At 37.6% G+C, this 19,747-nt stretch overlaps 1 protein-coding gene across 10 annotated transcripts in view; it reads left to right on the forward strand.

Moving 5' to 3' along the window:
* The window catches only part of nrxn3a (neurexin 3a), a 275,693-nt gene that overhangs the window by 196,834 nt on the left and 59,112 nt on the right, over positions 1-19,747 (forward strand). For all 10 annotated transcript variants that reach the window (XM_082144079.1, XM_082144081.1, XM_082144083.1 and 7 more), the window contains one exon: positions 6,225-6,406. In XM_082144079.1, coding sequence (XP_082000205.1) covers positions 6,225-6,406 — 182 coding nt within the window. The remainder of the gene's footprint in view (positions 1-6,224; positions 6,407-19,747) is intronic.

Raw genomic sequence — 19,747 nt, forward strand, 5'->3', positions numbered from 1 at the left:
ACACTGGTTGAATAATGTTTTTAAAGTGTTCACAGAGCCACAGTGTTTGGATCAACCAATGGCTTTGGTTTGGGGCGTGGCTATGTGTTTGTTTGACCAATGAAAGTCATTTTAGTTTACTATTGCTAGCTGTGCTACAATTACACACATTAGTAATCATGCAACAAAAACTAAAAAATCTGCTTTGAAATTTGAGGGAGGACATCCTTAAACATCCAATGAAGGTAATGAGGTTTTGTGCACGAGCATTTTGTCAACCCTCCTACGCACTTACATTAAAAAGAAAACTAGACAGCTATGGAGCAAGACAGGTTTTTCTAATTGTTTTGTTCTCATTTCTGTTTACATCCTTGATATTCATGCTTTTGCATTTTTATGTTCTTGTTGTGTTGATGAGACTTTTATCTTTTTATTCTGGCGATTTTGGTTGGCAGTACCATCTCAATCCTGAGTACTGGTCCTCACAGTAATCATTACCTCTATTGAATTTCGCTCTCCGGGGAAAGACTTGACTGCCAAGCAGTGCGGCCTGAGCAACCCCTCTTCATGATTGAACGAAAAAGACTTCTCTCGAGTAGCTAAACATGCTTGGAATAAGTTTGAGTGCAATGGTTGGGAAAATTATGGGGGGAGGGAGGGTTAAAGGAGCTGAAAAGAGATCTATCAAAATGCCATCTCGTTGCCAATTTACCGTATTCCCTCTTTTTAGCTCCACATTGTGCAGTGAGATCTTTGTTTGTACTGCCCATCTGTCTCCCTCCTCGATCTCTGAAGCGTTTACAGAAACATTCACCAAGGATCGCTCGGCCAGTCATGTCACACTTGCACTTGAAAATGAAAGAATACGAATGTTATTCATGCAGTTTCGCAAGTGCCCCACAGGCAGAAATGGGTTTATTCAACCCACATATCTTCTGTGGGTTTCACGCTTTGAAACTATGAGGATAACTCATTTGCTAGTTAAATTAAAAACCCAATTCAAACTGAAAGTCAATGACGTATGTCTGGTATCGCTGCCTTTTTTGTCATTGTGTTTGAATCAGAAATCTGGTAAACGTGAGTCTAGAACTTCATAGCAACTCACATTCAAGTTTCCAAGCAGACGGGACTCCTACCTGCTCGCCTTTCTAATCGCCTTCTTATCTAAGTAGCTCAGAACCAATTGCTGAGCTGATAGACTTTAAACCTCCCGACACTCGCTGTGAGAGCGGCTCTATACTGTTGACTCTTGGGATCATTTTAGCGCCGTGTCTGACTGCTTAAAATACTCTATTTCAGATATTACATCTCTGTGTGTACAGGCAAGCAATTTTTGAACGTGCATGGTGTCGAGCTGAAAAGAAGAAGCTGTGATGTATGTGATCAGATTGAGCTTTTGAACATTCTCATCTTACAGGCAAATTTGGGGGGACGAAGCTTAGCAGCGCTATTTCCATTTCACACTTACAGAATATCAATAGGGAAGGTGCGGGCGCATCACGTATTGAGGGAAGGCATTTCATTTTCACTTACATTATGATCTTATGCATGATCAAGCGACAGGTCTTTGAACTTCCACCTTGCATGGAAGACACACCATTCTTTTATCTGTCTTGCCACTGTCTTGTTGCAGTTTTAATGCAGCAGCTGAAGGCTGTGGTTTTCACTACGTGACACGCTGCATGGAACTCTTCACCATGTGTGCTTTATCACTTCAACCATACGTCTCAAAGGGACATGCCCTTGTTGGTGATTGTCCTTTAACAATGATAAGCGTATCAAAGCTGAGATGAGATGATTAGAGTGCAGTTTTCTGTGGTTATATACTTTAAAACCAAATGAGGTGAATTTCCCCTAAGTAATTGTGTCTCTCAAGGTGTCATCAAGTTCAGCTATTGTGTTGTTCTCGAAAAAATAATGTAATAAATAATAACATATATATATATAATAATGTATATATTAGGGCTGTCAAAATTGCTCAAAAATGACGTTCGAATATTCCCTCTAAAAAACACACGAATATTCGAACTATTCGAACATCTGGTTGCGCATTTTTTCAATGACGCGCATTACGTCAATAACAGGACAAATTAATACAAAGAGACATACATAACTTGTATAGGTAGTTAATTTAAGTTTAAACATATTTGACAATGTATTACCAACACAAAACCAAGTAAATAAACTAATGGCCAAGACCGCAGACCTCAGTCTCGCTCACTCGCAGGCACTCTCTCTCTCTCTCTCTCGCGCCCTCGCTCTCACGCTCTCTCTGCTCATAACGGTTTAAATGAACAACAATAAGCACATGTTGAGTGCTGATCAAGAGTTTTGTGCAAGCAATTTAAGGTCGCGACTCTTGCCCCAAATATAGCAGGCTTCATTCAGTGATTGAAACAAATGTATTAACATTAATTGAAGTTTTACAGTATAGAACCGACATTGAACGCTCCGAGCGAGCTGTGGTAAACATGGAACTTTTCTGTTTAACTTTAAATAAAATGAGGCACACAATTCCGAGAAATGTGACAACAAAGAACTTTTACCCTGAGGTTCATAAAAAATAAAGTGCTATTAAAAAAGAAAAAGGCTACTTACATTATTGGTGCTTGTATTAAAAAAAGGAAAAACTGACTGCAATTTATTCCATTGTCTTTTAGTGCACTGTCAACTTTCAGCAGTGACGCTGTGCTAGACAGTGCGACTCGTGTGACCTGTCCCTCAAGTCTTGTTTATAAATTATACTCGACGCGTCCGCACGAGCGCGAATCGCACCCTATCGTTTCAAAGAATAGTACAACGGCGAGCGCGTCGAGTATAAACGCCTCGTCCGTTTGGGGGAGGTGCGCGCGCAGTCTGCGGAGACTCGCGCTGTGGAGACAGGCGAAAGTATAAACAAGGCTTCAGGCAGCGCGCGCGCCCACTCGCAAAGCAGACAGCCGCGCCTCTGCTTCCGCGGGCGTTTTCTCCATATTCGAAATTCACATTCGAATATTAATTTTCACGTTCGAATTTCTGTTTTTTAAAACTATTCGAATATATATTCGAATTTAGAATATTCGTTGACAGCCCTAGTATATATAAACACACGCACACAACGGCCGAATCACAGCCGTGCTGATATAGATCGATATTGCATGGCTGGTGTGATATTGCTCATTTATAGAACATAATCGTTTAATTACATTTGCTTAAAATATTTCATTCAAAATTACATTTTGTTTTTAATTAATATATTTATTATATTAGAATATAATATTTTATATAATTTTATTTAACATCTATACAAATAATTAATATTATATTATTCTTAAAAATGACCCTGTGCTTTTCCATGCTTTGACCATACAAATAATTGAATTATTTAAGCACAAGGGCTTATGGGTATTTTGTATTTTTCTCAACTTTGATTTTGGACTTAATTATATGGATTTTGAACCCGAGGGTAGAGCACTGTATTTATTTGTCTAATGATTCTAAAATGTGACATTTGAAGTGTGTTTAATATTTAATTAATTGTACATTGGGACCTACAGTTTAGTTTGATATGCAGTTACAAGTGACAAAACATTCTTATTTTCTGCTTTCCCAAACATTTGTTCAGTTTTTTGGTACCTTAAATGATTTCAATAACATTCACATCAGCTATACAGGCATGAATACACATATCACATTGCAATGAACATAAATGTAGGGAAATGTCAGGATGTTTTCTGTTAAGCTCTGTAAGATAATTGACTGGTTATTGATGATTCGGTCTATGTATTGTAGGTCAGTGGACTATCTATTAAAGGTGGAACACCCCCCCCCACACACACTTGAAGAGATACCGCCCTTTTATCGAATGGAAAATTCTATCCAAGGCAACCATTAGTACTTGAAACCCTAAAATAAAGTCTAGACATACATTGTATGCGTCTCAATGAGTCCTTTCTACTTCTTCTTTTCTGTTTGTGGGGTTCTGTCCTCATTTGAATGCTTATCAGGTTAAGATTCACATTAGCTGGGTTGTTTGAAGCTGGCAGCTAATTTATTAAAGAACATCCTCCATTCTGCAGGCAGAGACTGCTTTTGAGTAAACCATTGACACTCCTTCCTCTTTATTAAAATGTTCCGCTGCTTTTCCCTTGGATGTCTTAATCTGAAATATATCACGGAAAATATCGGCAAGCTCATCAAAATGCAGAAAGGAACGGCACACTTAGGTTTCTTAATTGTTTTAAAAGCCTCACAGTCATTACATGTCTGACATAACAGCGCAAGTCTAGAGCACCTCCAAATCATAAAAAAAAGGAAAGGTAATAACCTTTAAGTGCTTTCTGAGTAAAACCGTAATAGCAAAAGAATTCGTGCCTCTGCTTATGATATTAAATGCATTACCTCTGAATAATTTTCATTCAAACACAGACACATAAGTGCAAATGAGGTTCAGTTCTGTCTTGTCCGTGAGCAAAAGATTGCACCTATGGCGGCATCGCATCTCCAGCTGTGACTTGCCGTTCTGTATTGTTGTGATCTGTCAGAAGTTAATGACGGATGCGTCGCCTGTAACGGTAAATTCATAACTTCTTAATGTGTCTGGATGCATCTTGCATATACATTACATGCTGCTGCCCCGATGACTTGCCAAGCTGTCAAGGGAAAGATTCGCTGAAGTCAACGACTCAAATTGAGAATGAGAGCCATAAAGGGGCCGTGTCTGCTGGAGATGGAGGGGGGCGATATATTGTGTGAGTGCATGATCCGCTCCAGGGCCAGATGTTCCACTTGACAGGCCCCTTGAGTGGAGGGCAGTTCTGCCAGCTGTCTTCCTTCCTAGCGTACATGCAGCCATTTGTTGGTGGAGTGTTGAAAGCGGAGGGACAATCAAACAGAACTGCTTTGCACTACAATCTCACCATTGCAACTGTTGTCCAAAACAAATAGTCCCGTGAAATTGCAGTTTAACCAACAGTGCTTTTGTTTACCGCGACACCGTTTCATCATGCACCGGTCAAATCAGAAAGAATTATTGCCCTGCCTCTATTCCAGGTGAAGCCTTTTGCGTTTACCTTTTCCCAAGTATAATGCATGATAATAACAGAATTCATTCATCAAAGGCTCCGGCTGTTATTCCCTGGAAAGAGTTATATTTAACTTGGATAGGTCACAGCATTTTCCAGCAGGCTCTGCTGAGAATATGAGCCTGAAGAATTATGACTTTTCTGACCCAGGTGTGGGCATTATTCATGCTTAAGGTCTGATCGCTAGTGCTACGAGAACGTGAGTAAGAGCTGCCGCTGACTGTTTAAAAATGTCAGGACTTTTCTCAAAGTCTTTGGCCTAGTTGTGGAAACTTGAAGAGGACATTTTAGTGGCATGTCATTGGTTTCTAGTACTAGTAGCGTTTTTGGATGTGACAACGTGTCGTTTTCTTCTGGTTTATATTTTGCTGTTATTTGTCTACTGCATTTGAAATGACATGTGAGTGAATTGTGAATTTCACTGAATAGAAATAGAATAACTAAATAGAAAGTTGATATTTGATATAGATTTTTTTGTTGCAATGTAAAAGTCTTTACTGTCCCATCACTGCAATGCATCCTCACTGATTAAAAGTATTATTTTTAGTGCTGGGCAAAGATTAATCGCGATTAATCGCATCCAAAATAAAAGTTTGTGTTTGCATAATATATGTGTGTGTACTGTGTATAATTATTTTGTATATATAAATACACACATATGCATGTATTTATTTAAGAAATATTTGCATGTATATACTGTATATGTATTTATACATAATTTATATTATATATAAATATAAATCATTTATATATAAATAAAAAAAATCTTAAATATATACATGCATATGTGTGTATTTATATATACAAAATAATTATACACAGTACACACACATATATTATGCAAACACAAACTTTTATTTTGGATGCGATTAATCTTTGCCCAGCACTACTTATTTTCTTTCAAATTAATTGTATTAATATTTTACTGACCCCAAACTGTATATATAGGCCTCTTCAATTTATAGTTCACTTTGGCTGAAAATTCATGATAGAAACATTTTCTATAGGCTATATTAGGTATAAGACTTTTTAATTGTCACACTTCATTTAAAATTTTTTACGAAAAGGTTCTTCTGCACACAGTTCCATAAAAACCGTTAGTGTCTCACAGTTTAAATACGTTCAGAGTCAAGTCTCAGTATTACATAAGCTAATCTTTGCATCTCTTCTTGTTTTTTACAGCTGGAACAACATATATCTTTGGGAAAGGAGGCGGCGTCATAACCTTTAACTGGCCAGCCAATGAGCGCCCGAGCACCCGTACGGACAGGCTGACAGTGGGCTTTAGCACCTCTCTCAAGGATGGCATCCTGATCCGCATCGACAGTGCCCCCGGCCTGGGAGACTACCTCATGCTCCACATTGTAAGTCAGAGCTTTTTCTAATGTCGACCTTAACACCAGTCTAACCCTAACCTGATCACCCACATCTAGAAATGTCAATACTAAAGGTCAACAACAAACATTTTACATTTGAATATCTCTACAGCCCTTTAACATGTTTGGAAGTAGCCAGAGCACACAGTAGACGTGAAGAGATCTGAAACCCTGTTCACACCGTATGTGACTAGTAAGCTGTCGCAGCATGAGTCTGTCTACTCTGGAAGTGCTGAAGCTGTACATCGTCTCTGAATGTTGACTTAAGGCCTGTTTAACACTAGATGCGTAAGCAAAGCGTAAGCAGCTTGTATTTTTTTCAGTGCCCATGTTGGCTAAAATACACCAGAGTTAACATGAAACAGCACATTTCACCATAAAATCATAAAATATAAGTGAGGTGTTCCATGTTTCACAGTCCCTATACGACATTCAGCACTGTGAGAAAAATAAATACATGAAAACACATTATTGCCAGGAGTTTTTTTCTTTCCAAACCTCAAAAGCCTGTTTAATGGATTAAAAACTAGAGGTATATCTTAACTTTAAGATTGCTTTTATCATGTAAACTACAAATACAGCATGATATATAGTAGGGGTGCAATGGTTCAAATTGCTCACGGTTCGGTTTGTATAACGGTTTTAGGTTCACTATTACGGTATGGTTCGGTATGTGCTATGTTCAGGGAGAAAACGACTACTGTCAAATAAAAATAAAGAAAAAAAAGAACAAATAATCTAACTACAAACAACATGTTCGAGCATACGGCACTTGCATTAAACAAAGTTTGCTAAGAGTGACCGTTTTGTTCATGTTTTTTGATTATCGCTGTTGTAATGTATTATTGTGGAGCCAGCATGTGCATCCATCGACAGAAACACACATTACAGAAACTGTCTGTTTTACGCATTGTTATTTTCAACAAACCAGATTATAGATGCGTCATTAAATTTGAGATCAACCGCGGTGCAAGTGCGTCCCGAACCGTAGGTGGAGAAAGGTACGGTTCGTTTTTTTTTTTTCGAGAACCGTTACACCCCAATACATAGTATGTGTGGAAGGGGAACACATGGTTGCATCACTTCAGCGTATGCTGCCCATCATAAATCAAAGCACGTGACAGACAATGGTCAAACAACTGAAAAAGGAGACACAACAGACTAGGGCTCGATAGCACAATCTTAATACCGTAATATCGTTATCAAATCGATACCATCCCAAATACCTTTAAACATTGTTTCTTGTGCGGCAGCACACTGGAGCTTTCGTGTTATTTAAACGATGCAATCTTATGTATGTACATTGATCAATGTTGAAAGTATAAAAGTCTAAACTAGATTTAGTTTGAATGATGCACTCACCTGTTGATCTCTTAATGCCCTGTACGTAGTAAGGATGGTCAAGCGACAGATGCTCAGTTTGGGTAGCACACAGCCACCTAGCAGTGTACTTCAGAACAGCTGCGTGTCCAGTACCGAAATTAGCAAAATCATGATATCGTATTGACATCATACTGGACGGTCAAGCAGAGCAGAAGCAGCACACACCCATCAGGTTTGTCACACGCAGCTGAACTGCAAATACAGACGAGGATCGTCCATTATACAGTCCCTGACAAAAGTCTTGTTGCTTATCTATTTTGTAGAAACACCTGCTATTAACCTGACTTTTAATTAATCAATTGGTGTTAGAAATAGCTCATATGAAAAGCTAAAACCCTCCCAAATGATGTTTAATGCACTGAAATAAATTAGTTTCACTGAAAAAAGATTTATCATTTAATCAAGACAGAAAGGTCAAATTTTGGCAAGACAAAAGTTTTGTCGCCTATACAGAAATTGAACAAATTTACTGCAAATACAAAAATATGTCAGCAAATTAAGTAGTGGTGCTGTGAGATCCAAATTGAATATCTTGTATGACTTCCGTGAGCTTGAAGGACTGCATCCATGCGGTTTGGCAAGGATTCATACAATTTATTGATGAAGTCATCAGGAATGGCAAAGAAAGCAGTCTTGCATGCCTCCCAGAGTTCTTCAATATTCCTTGGTTTCGTCTTCCATGCTTCCTCTTTCATCCTACCCCACATATGCTCAATGATGTTAATGTCTGGTGACTGGGCTGGCCAATCCTGGAGCATCTTGATCTTCTTCGCCTTGAGGAACTTTGATGTGGAGATGGAAGTGTGCGATGGAGCACCATCCTGCTGTGGAATTTGGCCTCTTTTATGGTTGGGAATATAAGAGGTAGCTAAGATTTCTTGGTATTTTAGACTATTGATGTTGCCTTCCACCCTGCAGATCTCTCGCACACCCCCATACTGGATGTAACCCCAGACCATGATTTTTCCGCCACCAAACTTCACTGTTTTCTGGGTGAATCTCGGATCCATGCGGGCTCCAGTAGGTCTCCTGCAATATTTGCGGCGACTGTGGTGTAATTCAACAGAAGATGCATCTGAAAAATCCACCTTCTTCCACTTTTCCAGCGTCCATCCTTTTAGCAGGCTGTGGGCCTTGGCAAATGCCACACGGTTTTTCAATTGTCTTTTGTTTAGTGCTGGCTTCTGGGCACTGATTCGACCATGGAGGCCATTTCAAGACAGAATCCGACAAACTGTTCTGGTTGACACAGGGACTTCAGGTGACCAGGTCTCATCGAGCTCTGCTGCAGTGGAAAATGGGCTGGCCTTGGATTTTCGAGCCAACAAACGGTCCTCTCGAGCAGTTGTCTTGCGGGGTCTGCCTGACCTGGGCTTGTCAAAAACGTCTCCAGTGTCTTCAAATGTTTTTTTTTATCCTCTGTACTTGACACTGAGACACATTGAAGGTGTCTGCCACCTCAGCAGTGGATCTGGTATTCAGCCTCTTGATAATCAAAACTTTAGTCTCAGGGTGAATCTTAGGCATGTTTGCAGAGGTCTAGTTGCAGTTGATGTGAAGGTCTAGTGTACTGGGGTTGTTTTTATACACACCTGAGACCTAATTGATCCATTATTAGTCACAGGTGAGGCTCATATGACAAGGCGACAATACTTATGTCTTTGCAAAAATTGACTCAATGGGCTTTACCAAGCTGTGAATATTAGAATACTTTTTGACAGTTTCGTTTTGCACTGAAACATTATTACAAAAGCTGTTGGGATTAAAATGAGAATATTATATTTTAATATTAAAATATATATTGGGATATATTTCAGCGGCACTTCAGGTCAATTTGTACACAAGCGACAAGACTTTTGTCAGGGACTGTAGGGTTGCGCGGTATACCGGTACTGGGAAAATATCGCGTGTGCATCTTTAAATTAATTTAATTTCATACAGACATGCATAATTAGTGGTCGGAGTAGCTCTGGAGCTTGTCAAGAATAGATGCAAATCAACACAACGCAGCATATGCTTCCTGGATACCTTGTGGATGGTTTCTTTTTCTTTTTTGTTACATGTCCTTGTAAATAATCAATCCAGGAATAATGATGTCTCTCAAAGTGCTCTGTTTTGAGTTGCACAGCTTCACTTTTCCATTAATCTTTGTATTGTGTCAATGCCACAGAAGTTTGTCACTCCACACAGCTACATTATAAAAACCTGTTCCTCAGATCAGCCATAACAACTGTGAATTACTATAGAAGTGGTGTGTTTTATTTTGCTGACCTGCTCAATGTTCTTTTCAAATTATTAAAAATCAATACACGTACCACACGGAAGCACATCAGCTTTTTTTTTTCTACATTTTATCCATGGCGAAGGCTTCTATTTGGCCGGATGTGTCCATAATGTAAATAATTCAGGACTCATGTAATGGATGCTAGTTCGGTAATTAACCTGCTTTTCTGAAAGACAAAAGGATTCATTTTCAGACAATGTTTGTTACCAAGGGGTCTTTTACTCATAAATGAACAATGAGGTCATTTGAGTGTTTATTTTTTTTATTTTTTTTATTCAATATATGGCCAACAGAATGTGGATAAACACACACTTTAAGGCCTATGTGCTTTTTGAATGTTACATTTTTAAAAAATTGTCACATACTTTTAGCCATATTCATTTAATACCACTGAAAAAAACAATTGTTGATTTGTTTTTCCTAATTTTATAAATGGTTCACCACATATCTGAAAACATCTGACAATACAGTAAATTATTGCGAGTATATATCGAAACTAATAAACAAACAAACAAACAAACAAAGAAAAAGTCCTATCTTATCACGTTTGTACATAAACAAGTGACCTTGTAGTTTAATGGGGGGCGGCTGTCTATTTTTTGTCAGAATGTGAATAGGGAATATTTCTCTGGCTATCTCCATCTGTCCACTAGTTTTATTGTGGCCCACGTTGGTGGTCCACTGGGACTCTTGGAGCTCTGTAATGGGCAATATAACTAAGGGCATTTCACTAAACCCTCACCCCCTGCCTTTACCCTTTATGACACACATGGACACTCATACACACCCTCCCCGTTATAGCAGTGTAGTGCTGATGGAAATAAGCCTCTTCTGCCAAATGAACTAAATCTAGAGCACAACTCTAGAGTAAAGGGAATTAAGCTGCCCGTATTTTACAGGCTGTTTCGAAACGTACGTAACAAGTGATTGGGAGTTGCCTTTGATTAGCATTTACTGGAGTGGAATTAATCTTTGCATTTGGAACACTATACAGGACACATTAAGCTCTTTTTAGATTGGTGCGCTAAACGTTTAGTCCTCGGAACATTTAAAACCACTAATGTGTTTATATTCAACTTTAGGAAGAGTATTGCAGTTGGTGATGATGGATCAAAATGTCACTGCTTTATTTTGGGCTGATTGTGGAAGGTTCCCTCCACTCATTTATTCTGCGCTGATAACGAGTGAGCTATTTTCAGCTGTAAACGTCTGTCTCTCTAACACTTCTGAACTGAGCGGCTGGTGACACCATGGAATCCCTTGTTAGACAGTTTCCGGCAACAAGGGAAATGTCAGTACTGTTGCCCTTCAAACATGCCACCTCTGAAATGGCAAACTCTGTGATGGATTCTGCTAACCAATCACTTTATATCTGGCCTTAAACAAACCACATAATCAATCAGGGGCAAATTAATATCAAAATTTAGACCTGAAATACTGCCTCGTGACTAGCATTATTAATTAAGTTTTTAATTAGTTTTGTTCTTGAGATAAGTATGTGAACTTAGATAACTAGAGAAATGTATTGTTCACCTAAAAATGAAAATTCTGTATTATTTACTTGCCCTCATGCTGTTCCAAACCTGGATGACCTTCTTTTTCTATAATGTGGAATACAAAAGAAGATGTTTGAAGATTTTCAAGAAGAAAATGGGGTCTAAAGCAACATTGAACCCCATTGACTTATTACTGTATGGAGAAAAAATTATTTTTTTCAAAATATCTCCCTTTTATGTTTAACAGAAGAAACAAAGTCATATGGTTTCGGAATGACATGAGGGTGAGTACATGATGACAGATTTTTTATTTTTGGGTGAACTATGCTTTTAACTTGAAAGGAACGTCTTACATCTCCACACATGAGGCATCAAAGCAGGGAACATCTGTCCACTGTCAATGTTGGCGTTTCTCACTCTTAAAGTCATCTGATGTGTCTTCAGTCAGAGGAAGTGAAGATACAGAAGTGCCATCTGCTTCTCACCATGTATTCTGTCCATGTGACATATTCATCCAAATATCATAACATGTCTTTTCACACCCTCACTTCATAGCCCTCATGATCTCAAAATGAACATGAAACATGATTCAACCCATTCTGCATCTTTAGTGTGAAATATTTCTGAATGAAACTGGTAAAGGTGGGTGGGACAGACAGATTGTATCCATCAGAAAGTGGATGTATTGAAAAAAAAATAAAAAAAATAATTATACTTCATATGATCTTTCATAGACAATCAGTCAAAACATTTTACACACCTGAAAGAAGACGCATCCTAATCTTTGACTAGTTTCATTCTCTCAAAAAAAATCCAGCTGAAAACGTTTTTACTAGATAATCTGTAAATGAAAATGTCTTACATAAACGCACGCACGCTATAGCTATAATTAGTGATATTGGGTTTAATTTTTTTATTTTTTTATTGTATATGCACATTGAAATTGACAAATAACAAATGAACATTACTGCAACATTCAAACATTTGTAATCAAGTTCTTAAATTATCATTTCATTGCTCTGATATAGATAAAACAGCTGCCTTTACTTTGAAGAAAACTATCCAATACAAGTCATTTTGATCCCCTTTTTTGCATTCATATAGGTTTTTTTGGGTCATGCTTTTTTTTTATTTTGACAATCATAAGCCCAATCCTTGCAAACACACACGTTGGGTTTCCATGTTTTATGGGGACTTAAAACTGTACTGTATACTGTACAAACCTACACCTAAACCGACCCATCACAGAAAACGTTCTGCATTTTTTGATTTTCAAAAAGCACACTTAGGATTTTGGATATTGCCATCTTTGTGAGGACATTTTATCCCCATAACGTAGGGGGTAAAATCAATGTACCTGACAGTTTTCACTCTTTATAGCTATTGTTTCTGTACTACTAGTAAACCATTCGTACCAGCGTGCTTGTCATCTGTTGACCATGGCAGTCTCACATGGGTAAACAAATGCACTTCTGTAAGTTGCTGTGGATAAGAGCTCCTGCTATAAATGCCTTTAATTTAGACGTCTTCTTTTGGAGAGAGAGGAAGAGGTGAAGACAGACACTCGTGAAGATGTCCTTGCTTTTCCGGCTGATTGTAGCACACATCACACATTCATTTAAAATTGCCATTCTGTTTTTCTGTGTTCCTTAAGAGTTAAGCACTTAAAGAAAGTTTCAAATGACTAAAGTTAAATGCATTTTGAATTCTCTTCCTTCCCTAATACGAACAGCAGCGCCTGCACAGCATTACGTATTTGTTGTAAGTCCGTTGGATACTCATTAACAGCAAATGGCTTCCCTCCACCAGCTGCACAGCTGGAAGTAAGTGTGTAATTAGGGTAAAAAACTAAGCGTTCCAACAAATTGCTTGTGCCCCCATGTTGTATTACCGCTACACGAGTGGATGGGATGTTTCAATTTGCTTTAAAGGTCTTTTCCACCCCCTACAAAGCAAAATTGCCCAGTTTTAAATAATGTTAACCAATGTCTTTTTGGTTTAGAAACTTGCACTTTGGCCAAATAGACGGGGGCCTTAAAATGACATGTTCCAATGATAGGCCAGTCATTTTAACTGAATTATGTCACTGGGTGCTTTCCACATATCGACAGAAGAGGGAAAGGATAAATGGCTCTGACACCAACAATCGTTGCCACCAAAGCTGTTGACTGAAATCCTATAAGAGAGAATGATTTAAGTGTACAGAAAATCAATGGTGTTGATCTCTTTTAATCAGTGAGCAGCATAACTACACATTGCCTGTTGATTTTCAATCCTGCAAACCTCCATACGCTGAATGGCCCCTGCCACAAGCATCCCACTCTGCTTCCATTCAGCCTTAAAGTGCAGAATGATTTTGAGTGAGAAAAGTGAGCACAATTACCCAGCTTGTTCCATTTGCTGCTTGGAGTTCACAGTTTCTATACCAAAGAGAGGGGAATATACTTCATTTTGACAGACTCTTACGACTTGAAAAAACGATGTGACTAAAACGAAACGCTGTTGTTGTGGGGGGTCTACGGCTGTTTTTTAGAAATGCAAATATTTAAGTTCCTGTTGATACAGGAGAAATCCACAGAGGAATTTGTCGCAGGGAACTGGGTAATTTATCGATGTCTTCACGTAACTAGTTTTCAAATTTGAGCCATCAATCCTCACAAAAGAGTTTGTTATTGACATTTTTTTCTGCTGCAGGGGTATTTGCATCAGGTTTTCATGTTTGCATACCGTAACGAAACTGCATCTGCTTCTGATGCTGTGCACAGTGCATTGTATGACAGAAAAGAAAACACATTTCTAATAAAGGGTGATGCATCTCATAGTTCTTGCATTTAAAGGAGCTGTATGTAAGAAATGTATTTCAATTAATCATAAAATGGCCCTGATATGTCACTAGACATTAAGAAATCATGTTCATTTCAAATACTTATATCACTGACAACAGTAGTCCGGCCAGGATATTGTCATTTAAAAAGTGAAGTTGCAGCCCTTAACTGATGTTGATGTTGTCATCTTGTGTTTTGGCCTGAAGCTCCACCCTCCGGCTATCTACCAATCACGAAGTCAGTAGTGTTTCGGCATCGGGGTTGCCAGCTCTGCTCTAGTTACCACAGCTACGTAGCAGCCTATGTTCCTGCTGGATCCTGCAGCCTATCTGGCAACCTCGAGTCAGGGGGGAGGGGGAGGGGATACACCGCTCTACAGTAATTTGAAAGTGATTGCAGTACCAGTTTTGGCCACAGTCTTACATACGGCTCCTTTAAGAACAGGGTCTTTTATAGAGGTCGACCGATAGTGGATTTTACCGATAACGATAGCTAGGTTGGGCCATACTTGCCGATAACCGATTAATCAACCGATAGTTTTTAAAATTGATACTGGATAAAAACAAACATAACACTCCAAGTAAAACAGTGCTGAACTTTATTATAAAAATAATAAAACTGTATTGAGCCATGAAAACATGCTAAATGAAATAAATATATAATAAGAATAAATATTGAAGTCAATAAAAGACATTCATTCAAACTGAAACAAAAAGTAATACTCTAAATAACAAATAAAACCAGTTACATTCAAAATTTAACAATTAAACTCTTATTTTTCAAGCCAACTTAATGAATAAAAAAGTAACAATTTGATCGGTATAATATTTGAGCAATACAATTGCACCTTGATCATTCATGTTAGTTTGATAGTGCATTAACTATGGTTAACAAATAAAAACCTTAATTTAAAAATGTATTAGTACATGTTAATTAACAAATAATGAACAATCCTTATACAGAAGTTATTAACCTTAGTTAATGTTACATATGGAATTTTATTGTAAGTATTATCATTTCATATAAATCCAAACAGTCATGCTTAAATATCTACAACGCCAGAGCATTGAAATGACATAAATATTAAATGTATAGTCTCACACTTTTGCTTCTATTTTATAAACACTTGATGATTATCTAATCAATATAACAAAACATGTATTGAAGTGATGACGAAAAAATAACCGAAATCTAATGCTTTTCTGATTTGTTTATATGTTTCTGTCGGCTGTATGAACATATCAGTTTGCTATCTTACGTCTCTAGCTTTAAATATGCAACTTCTCTGCATATTAAATGCATAAAAGTGACCAGCTGGATATAAACTAATGCAAATAGAGGTAACAATTGTGACATTAAACATTCGGGTCGGACTTACGTTTATTTTTGTCAGTGTTTTAACCGCTTGAAGTACTACTAATGTTCGCGTCCTCTCAGCCTCGAAGGCAAACAAACATAGGCTACTGTTGTGCTGTTCTTTCTCTACTAATGCAGCATTTAGTCAACAAAATAATCACTTTATAATGATATGACAAAATGTACAGTATACATAGGCTACCTTTTAGCTGTCGGTGCTTTAAATGCGCATCTGATGTCAGCGCTCTCCACGCAGCGTGTGCTCTCAGTGCAGCACGCAGAATCACGTGTCGAAATAAACAACACGAGGCATCAGCGATAGTTTTTATTACACCTCTAGAGGCCGCTCTTGTACTGCATGATGCCAGCAGACCCTTCTCAGCTCTCTCTTACTGTGTAATGAATGACAGCGCGCGCTCCTCAGCCGCTCCAGTAACGGACGCAACCAGGAAAAACTATCGGTATGTATTTTTGCCGATAACGATAGTTCGACCAATCAACTATCGGTGCCGATTAATCGGCAAAACCGATGAATCGGTCGACCTCTAGTCTTTTAACAAGTTTTATTTTAGGTGTTTTGGGTTTACCACTATTTTATATACAATTTTATATATTTTATAAATAGTGTTAACCCAATAAGACTCGGGTAAACTTATGTAATTGATAGAATATATATAAAATGTATTAATAAAATGTATGTATACATTATATAAAATGCCAGCATTTTACTGATACTCCAACATTTACAATTTGGTATTTATATGTATACTTATCTTTAACAAAAGAACAATACGCATTCAGTTTTTGAAGACCTTTAGATATTTAGTCGACTCAGGTCATTTGGGCAGTGGAACAACCACCCAATAAACAGATGGGGCATAAAACAGGAATATTAATGTGTCTCCATGTTTTCTATTAATGCCCTTAACAAAGGGAAAAAACTCCTTAGTAACAGCTTTTTTCCCCCCGTGACACAAATGTTAATCAGTTTTTTCACGGAAAAGCTAGAAACTAAAGTGGATAAAATTATAGGATGCTGTCAAACTTGCATAACTCTTTTTTTCAAAGTCTATTTCCATAATCCATCTGAACAATCAGACATGGCCTTATTCCAACTGTAGCTTAGGAATGCAGGTGCAATACAATCTTTCTGCTTCGTTTTCTACATCTTTCCTCTACGTGTATGGCTGTTTAGTTCACCTGCACATTTAGCAGCATGTGCTGGTTTAGATGCACAGCTGGTTTGGCAGCTCTGATCAACTCTTTTTGCTGTATGTTACAAAAGTGGTAAGTTAATGTTAATGTGGTAAGAAAGCCCAGCTGAATAAATGATCTTGACATAAAGGAGGCTGTTCTAAATGCGTTCTGAGTTTCTGTTTTCATGGTCACCCTCATCAAAAGAATCCAGCTTTAATTTCTCATACTGCTGCGTTATGAATCAATATTTCAGAGTCTAATATTACCTTCTAATGTTGTTTGAAAATCGAAACACTCCAACATTGTAGCTTAAACCTTCATCTGGCCACCTCTATAAATAATCACTCTCTTATTATCAGAAATGACACGGTCTTTGCCACATATGCATACATGTTTATATTGAGTATTAATCAAATCAGTTATATCCGTTGATCTTAATGCACGTACAGTACATTTCTATCCATAATTAAATTTGATTTATTTTTTTATCTACACACTATAAGTTCTAAAACAATATAAGAGTAACATAAGACAGACAAAGTAAATATATTGGTAAATAATAAATACAAAATAGTTAACCATGTATAAAATGTAATCAATAAAAAAAAATGATTGACCGTTATAGTGCTTTTTTCCCCGAAAATCAATATTCTTTGTACAGCCAAAATGTGTAATCTGTAGCAAGTCTATATTTAATATCTTTTCTCAGTATGTGACAGATATTATGAGCTTTAAATTACCTATATCACTTCATATTATAAAGATGCTCAGTGCTAAAAATAAAAAAATAAAAACAATACAGGGAAAGAGCCAACTTCAGCAGAATATTTTTTTGTATGTTTTATGATACGTTTTCTAATGCTGTTGTTACACTATTTTGTGAAAAGAATTTGATGTATCAACCAAAATAAGAATTTGATAGATGGATGGATGGATGGATAGATAGTTTGATTGATTGATTTTGCCTAACAGTTATCACGTCTACACTATATTATATCATGTCTACACTATATTATATTATATATATTTCATCCAGGGATTCTTTTGCCTCAGACTTGGGGGTAAAACTGCTGTATCTTATATGTCTACACACTGCCACTCTTCTTTTATTTTTAATCAGTAAATTATTTTACAATTAATGCCTTATTTGGGGTCCATGATAGCATGCTCTCAGGCTCCGCAGTGGCTACAGACGAGAATGAGAGTGGTGTAACGCAATCCCCCTAAGGTATTTTTGATCTGGAAATTGCGTTAAATTGGCCAGCAGTTGAAAGCAGATGAATGCGAGCCATGTCTGAAATGGAGCATAATGTGAACGCAGATGGAGAATAAAAAATGCAGATGCCCTGGAAGGTCATTCCAATCAGAGTGCATTGAACCTCAGGGTTCAGTTTTGGAAGACACGTAAACAGGGAGGAAATTGACACTTCTTCGTGTGTTTTGCTCAGAACGGGTTGAATTTCAGTGACTTCCCATTATTATTTTTTGGTTCAGTTGTCTCATAAACCTTGACGTTGATTGGTACATGCACAATTTTACTCTGGCCACCTGAAAGTGCACAAGCCGATGTTAATGTATTCCAACTAATGATAATGGTTGCAAAGCTTCCCCAGCGATCTTCCTGGCAATTCCCGAAGGACTGCCAACAAACCTCGACTCTTATTAAAGAAAGCTGGCAGCCGCAGGGCACAAATTTGCATTATTTTGCCCAGCCACATGTTTTAATCTGTGACAGGCTTGCCACTCAGTCCAGACCTTCCCTACATGACCCATTTTCCCCACAGCATATGCTGTCAAGCGAGATGTGCAGATTTATGAGCAATCAAAACCGCTTCAGCTAAATAAACTGTCCGATCTCCTTGATGGCACATATGAAAGACACAGGTGCCTCATCTCAGTAGGCTGAGGCCATTTCTATTGGATTTTCTTTCTTCTTCCCATGTCTGCTTCTATATTTACTGAAAATCTCGGGGAGGGCGCAACTGGAAGTATTATTTCCAAAAGTACTTCATTGTGTCGCTTTGCATTCACCTCACGAAGATGGTAATTGTGTGTTCTAGGAAAAATTGCGTCTCTGACTGCCTCCCCTGCAATTCAGTAACCGGGAGTCTGTACAGAAATCAGACAGGAAATGTTCATTTGGAGTGACTGTGTTATTGATCAAACGCAATAAAAAAATATTCCTGTGCCTTTATGCTAGCGTTTTATCTTTTCTTTATTTATTAGTATATGTTAAATACACTTTACAAATCTTACCGACCCCAAATGGTCACACTCTTGAACAGTAGTGTATATACAAATTGTGTTGAATTATATTTATTAAACTACATTTAAAAATATTTTATGTTTAATGAAAGTATATAATTTATAATTAATTATAAAAATGTTTGGGCAGCGCTGGATTGGATGAAACAGCTAATGCTTGAGTTTTTCCATTTTGCTCTCATGAACTCTGCTTGTTACATCATAGTGCTCTGTCTTAAAATGATCTCAAAATGATCTAATAATGCAGCATACTGGTATATAACAAAATCATAACCATAAGGCAATATATGTTTCTTCTTCAGTGCTGTAAATACAAAAGCACTTACACAAAGATTTATTCAGCTTTGATTCATAGATACCTCACAGAGATAGATAAGCGCACCTGTCTGTTTCAGCAGTGTTGCTCATGGCTAGCGGGCATCAAATCCATTTTATATTCAACAATTCACTAGACCAGTGTTTCTCACCACTTCTCTGCAGGATTTTCCCCATAACCAATCATCAATATGCATCCATCACTGTC

The sequence above is a fragment of the Leuciscus leuciscus genome, assembly GCF_965113295.1.
Source record: "Leuciscus leuciscus genome assembly, chromosome: 17".
In the NCBI taxonomy this organism is placed as follows: Eukaryota; Metazoa; Chordata; class Actinopteri; order Cypriniformes; family Leuciscidae; genus Leuciscus; species Leuciscus leuciscus.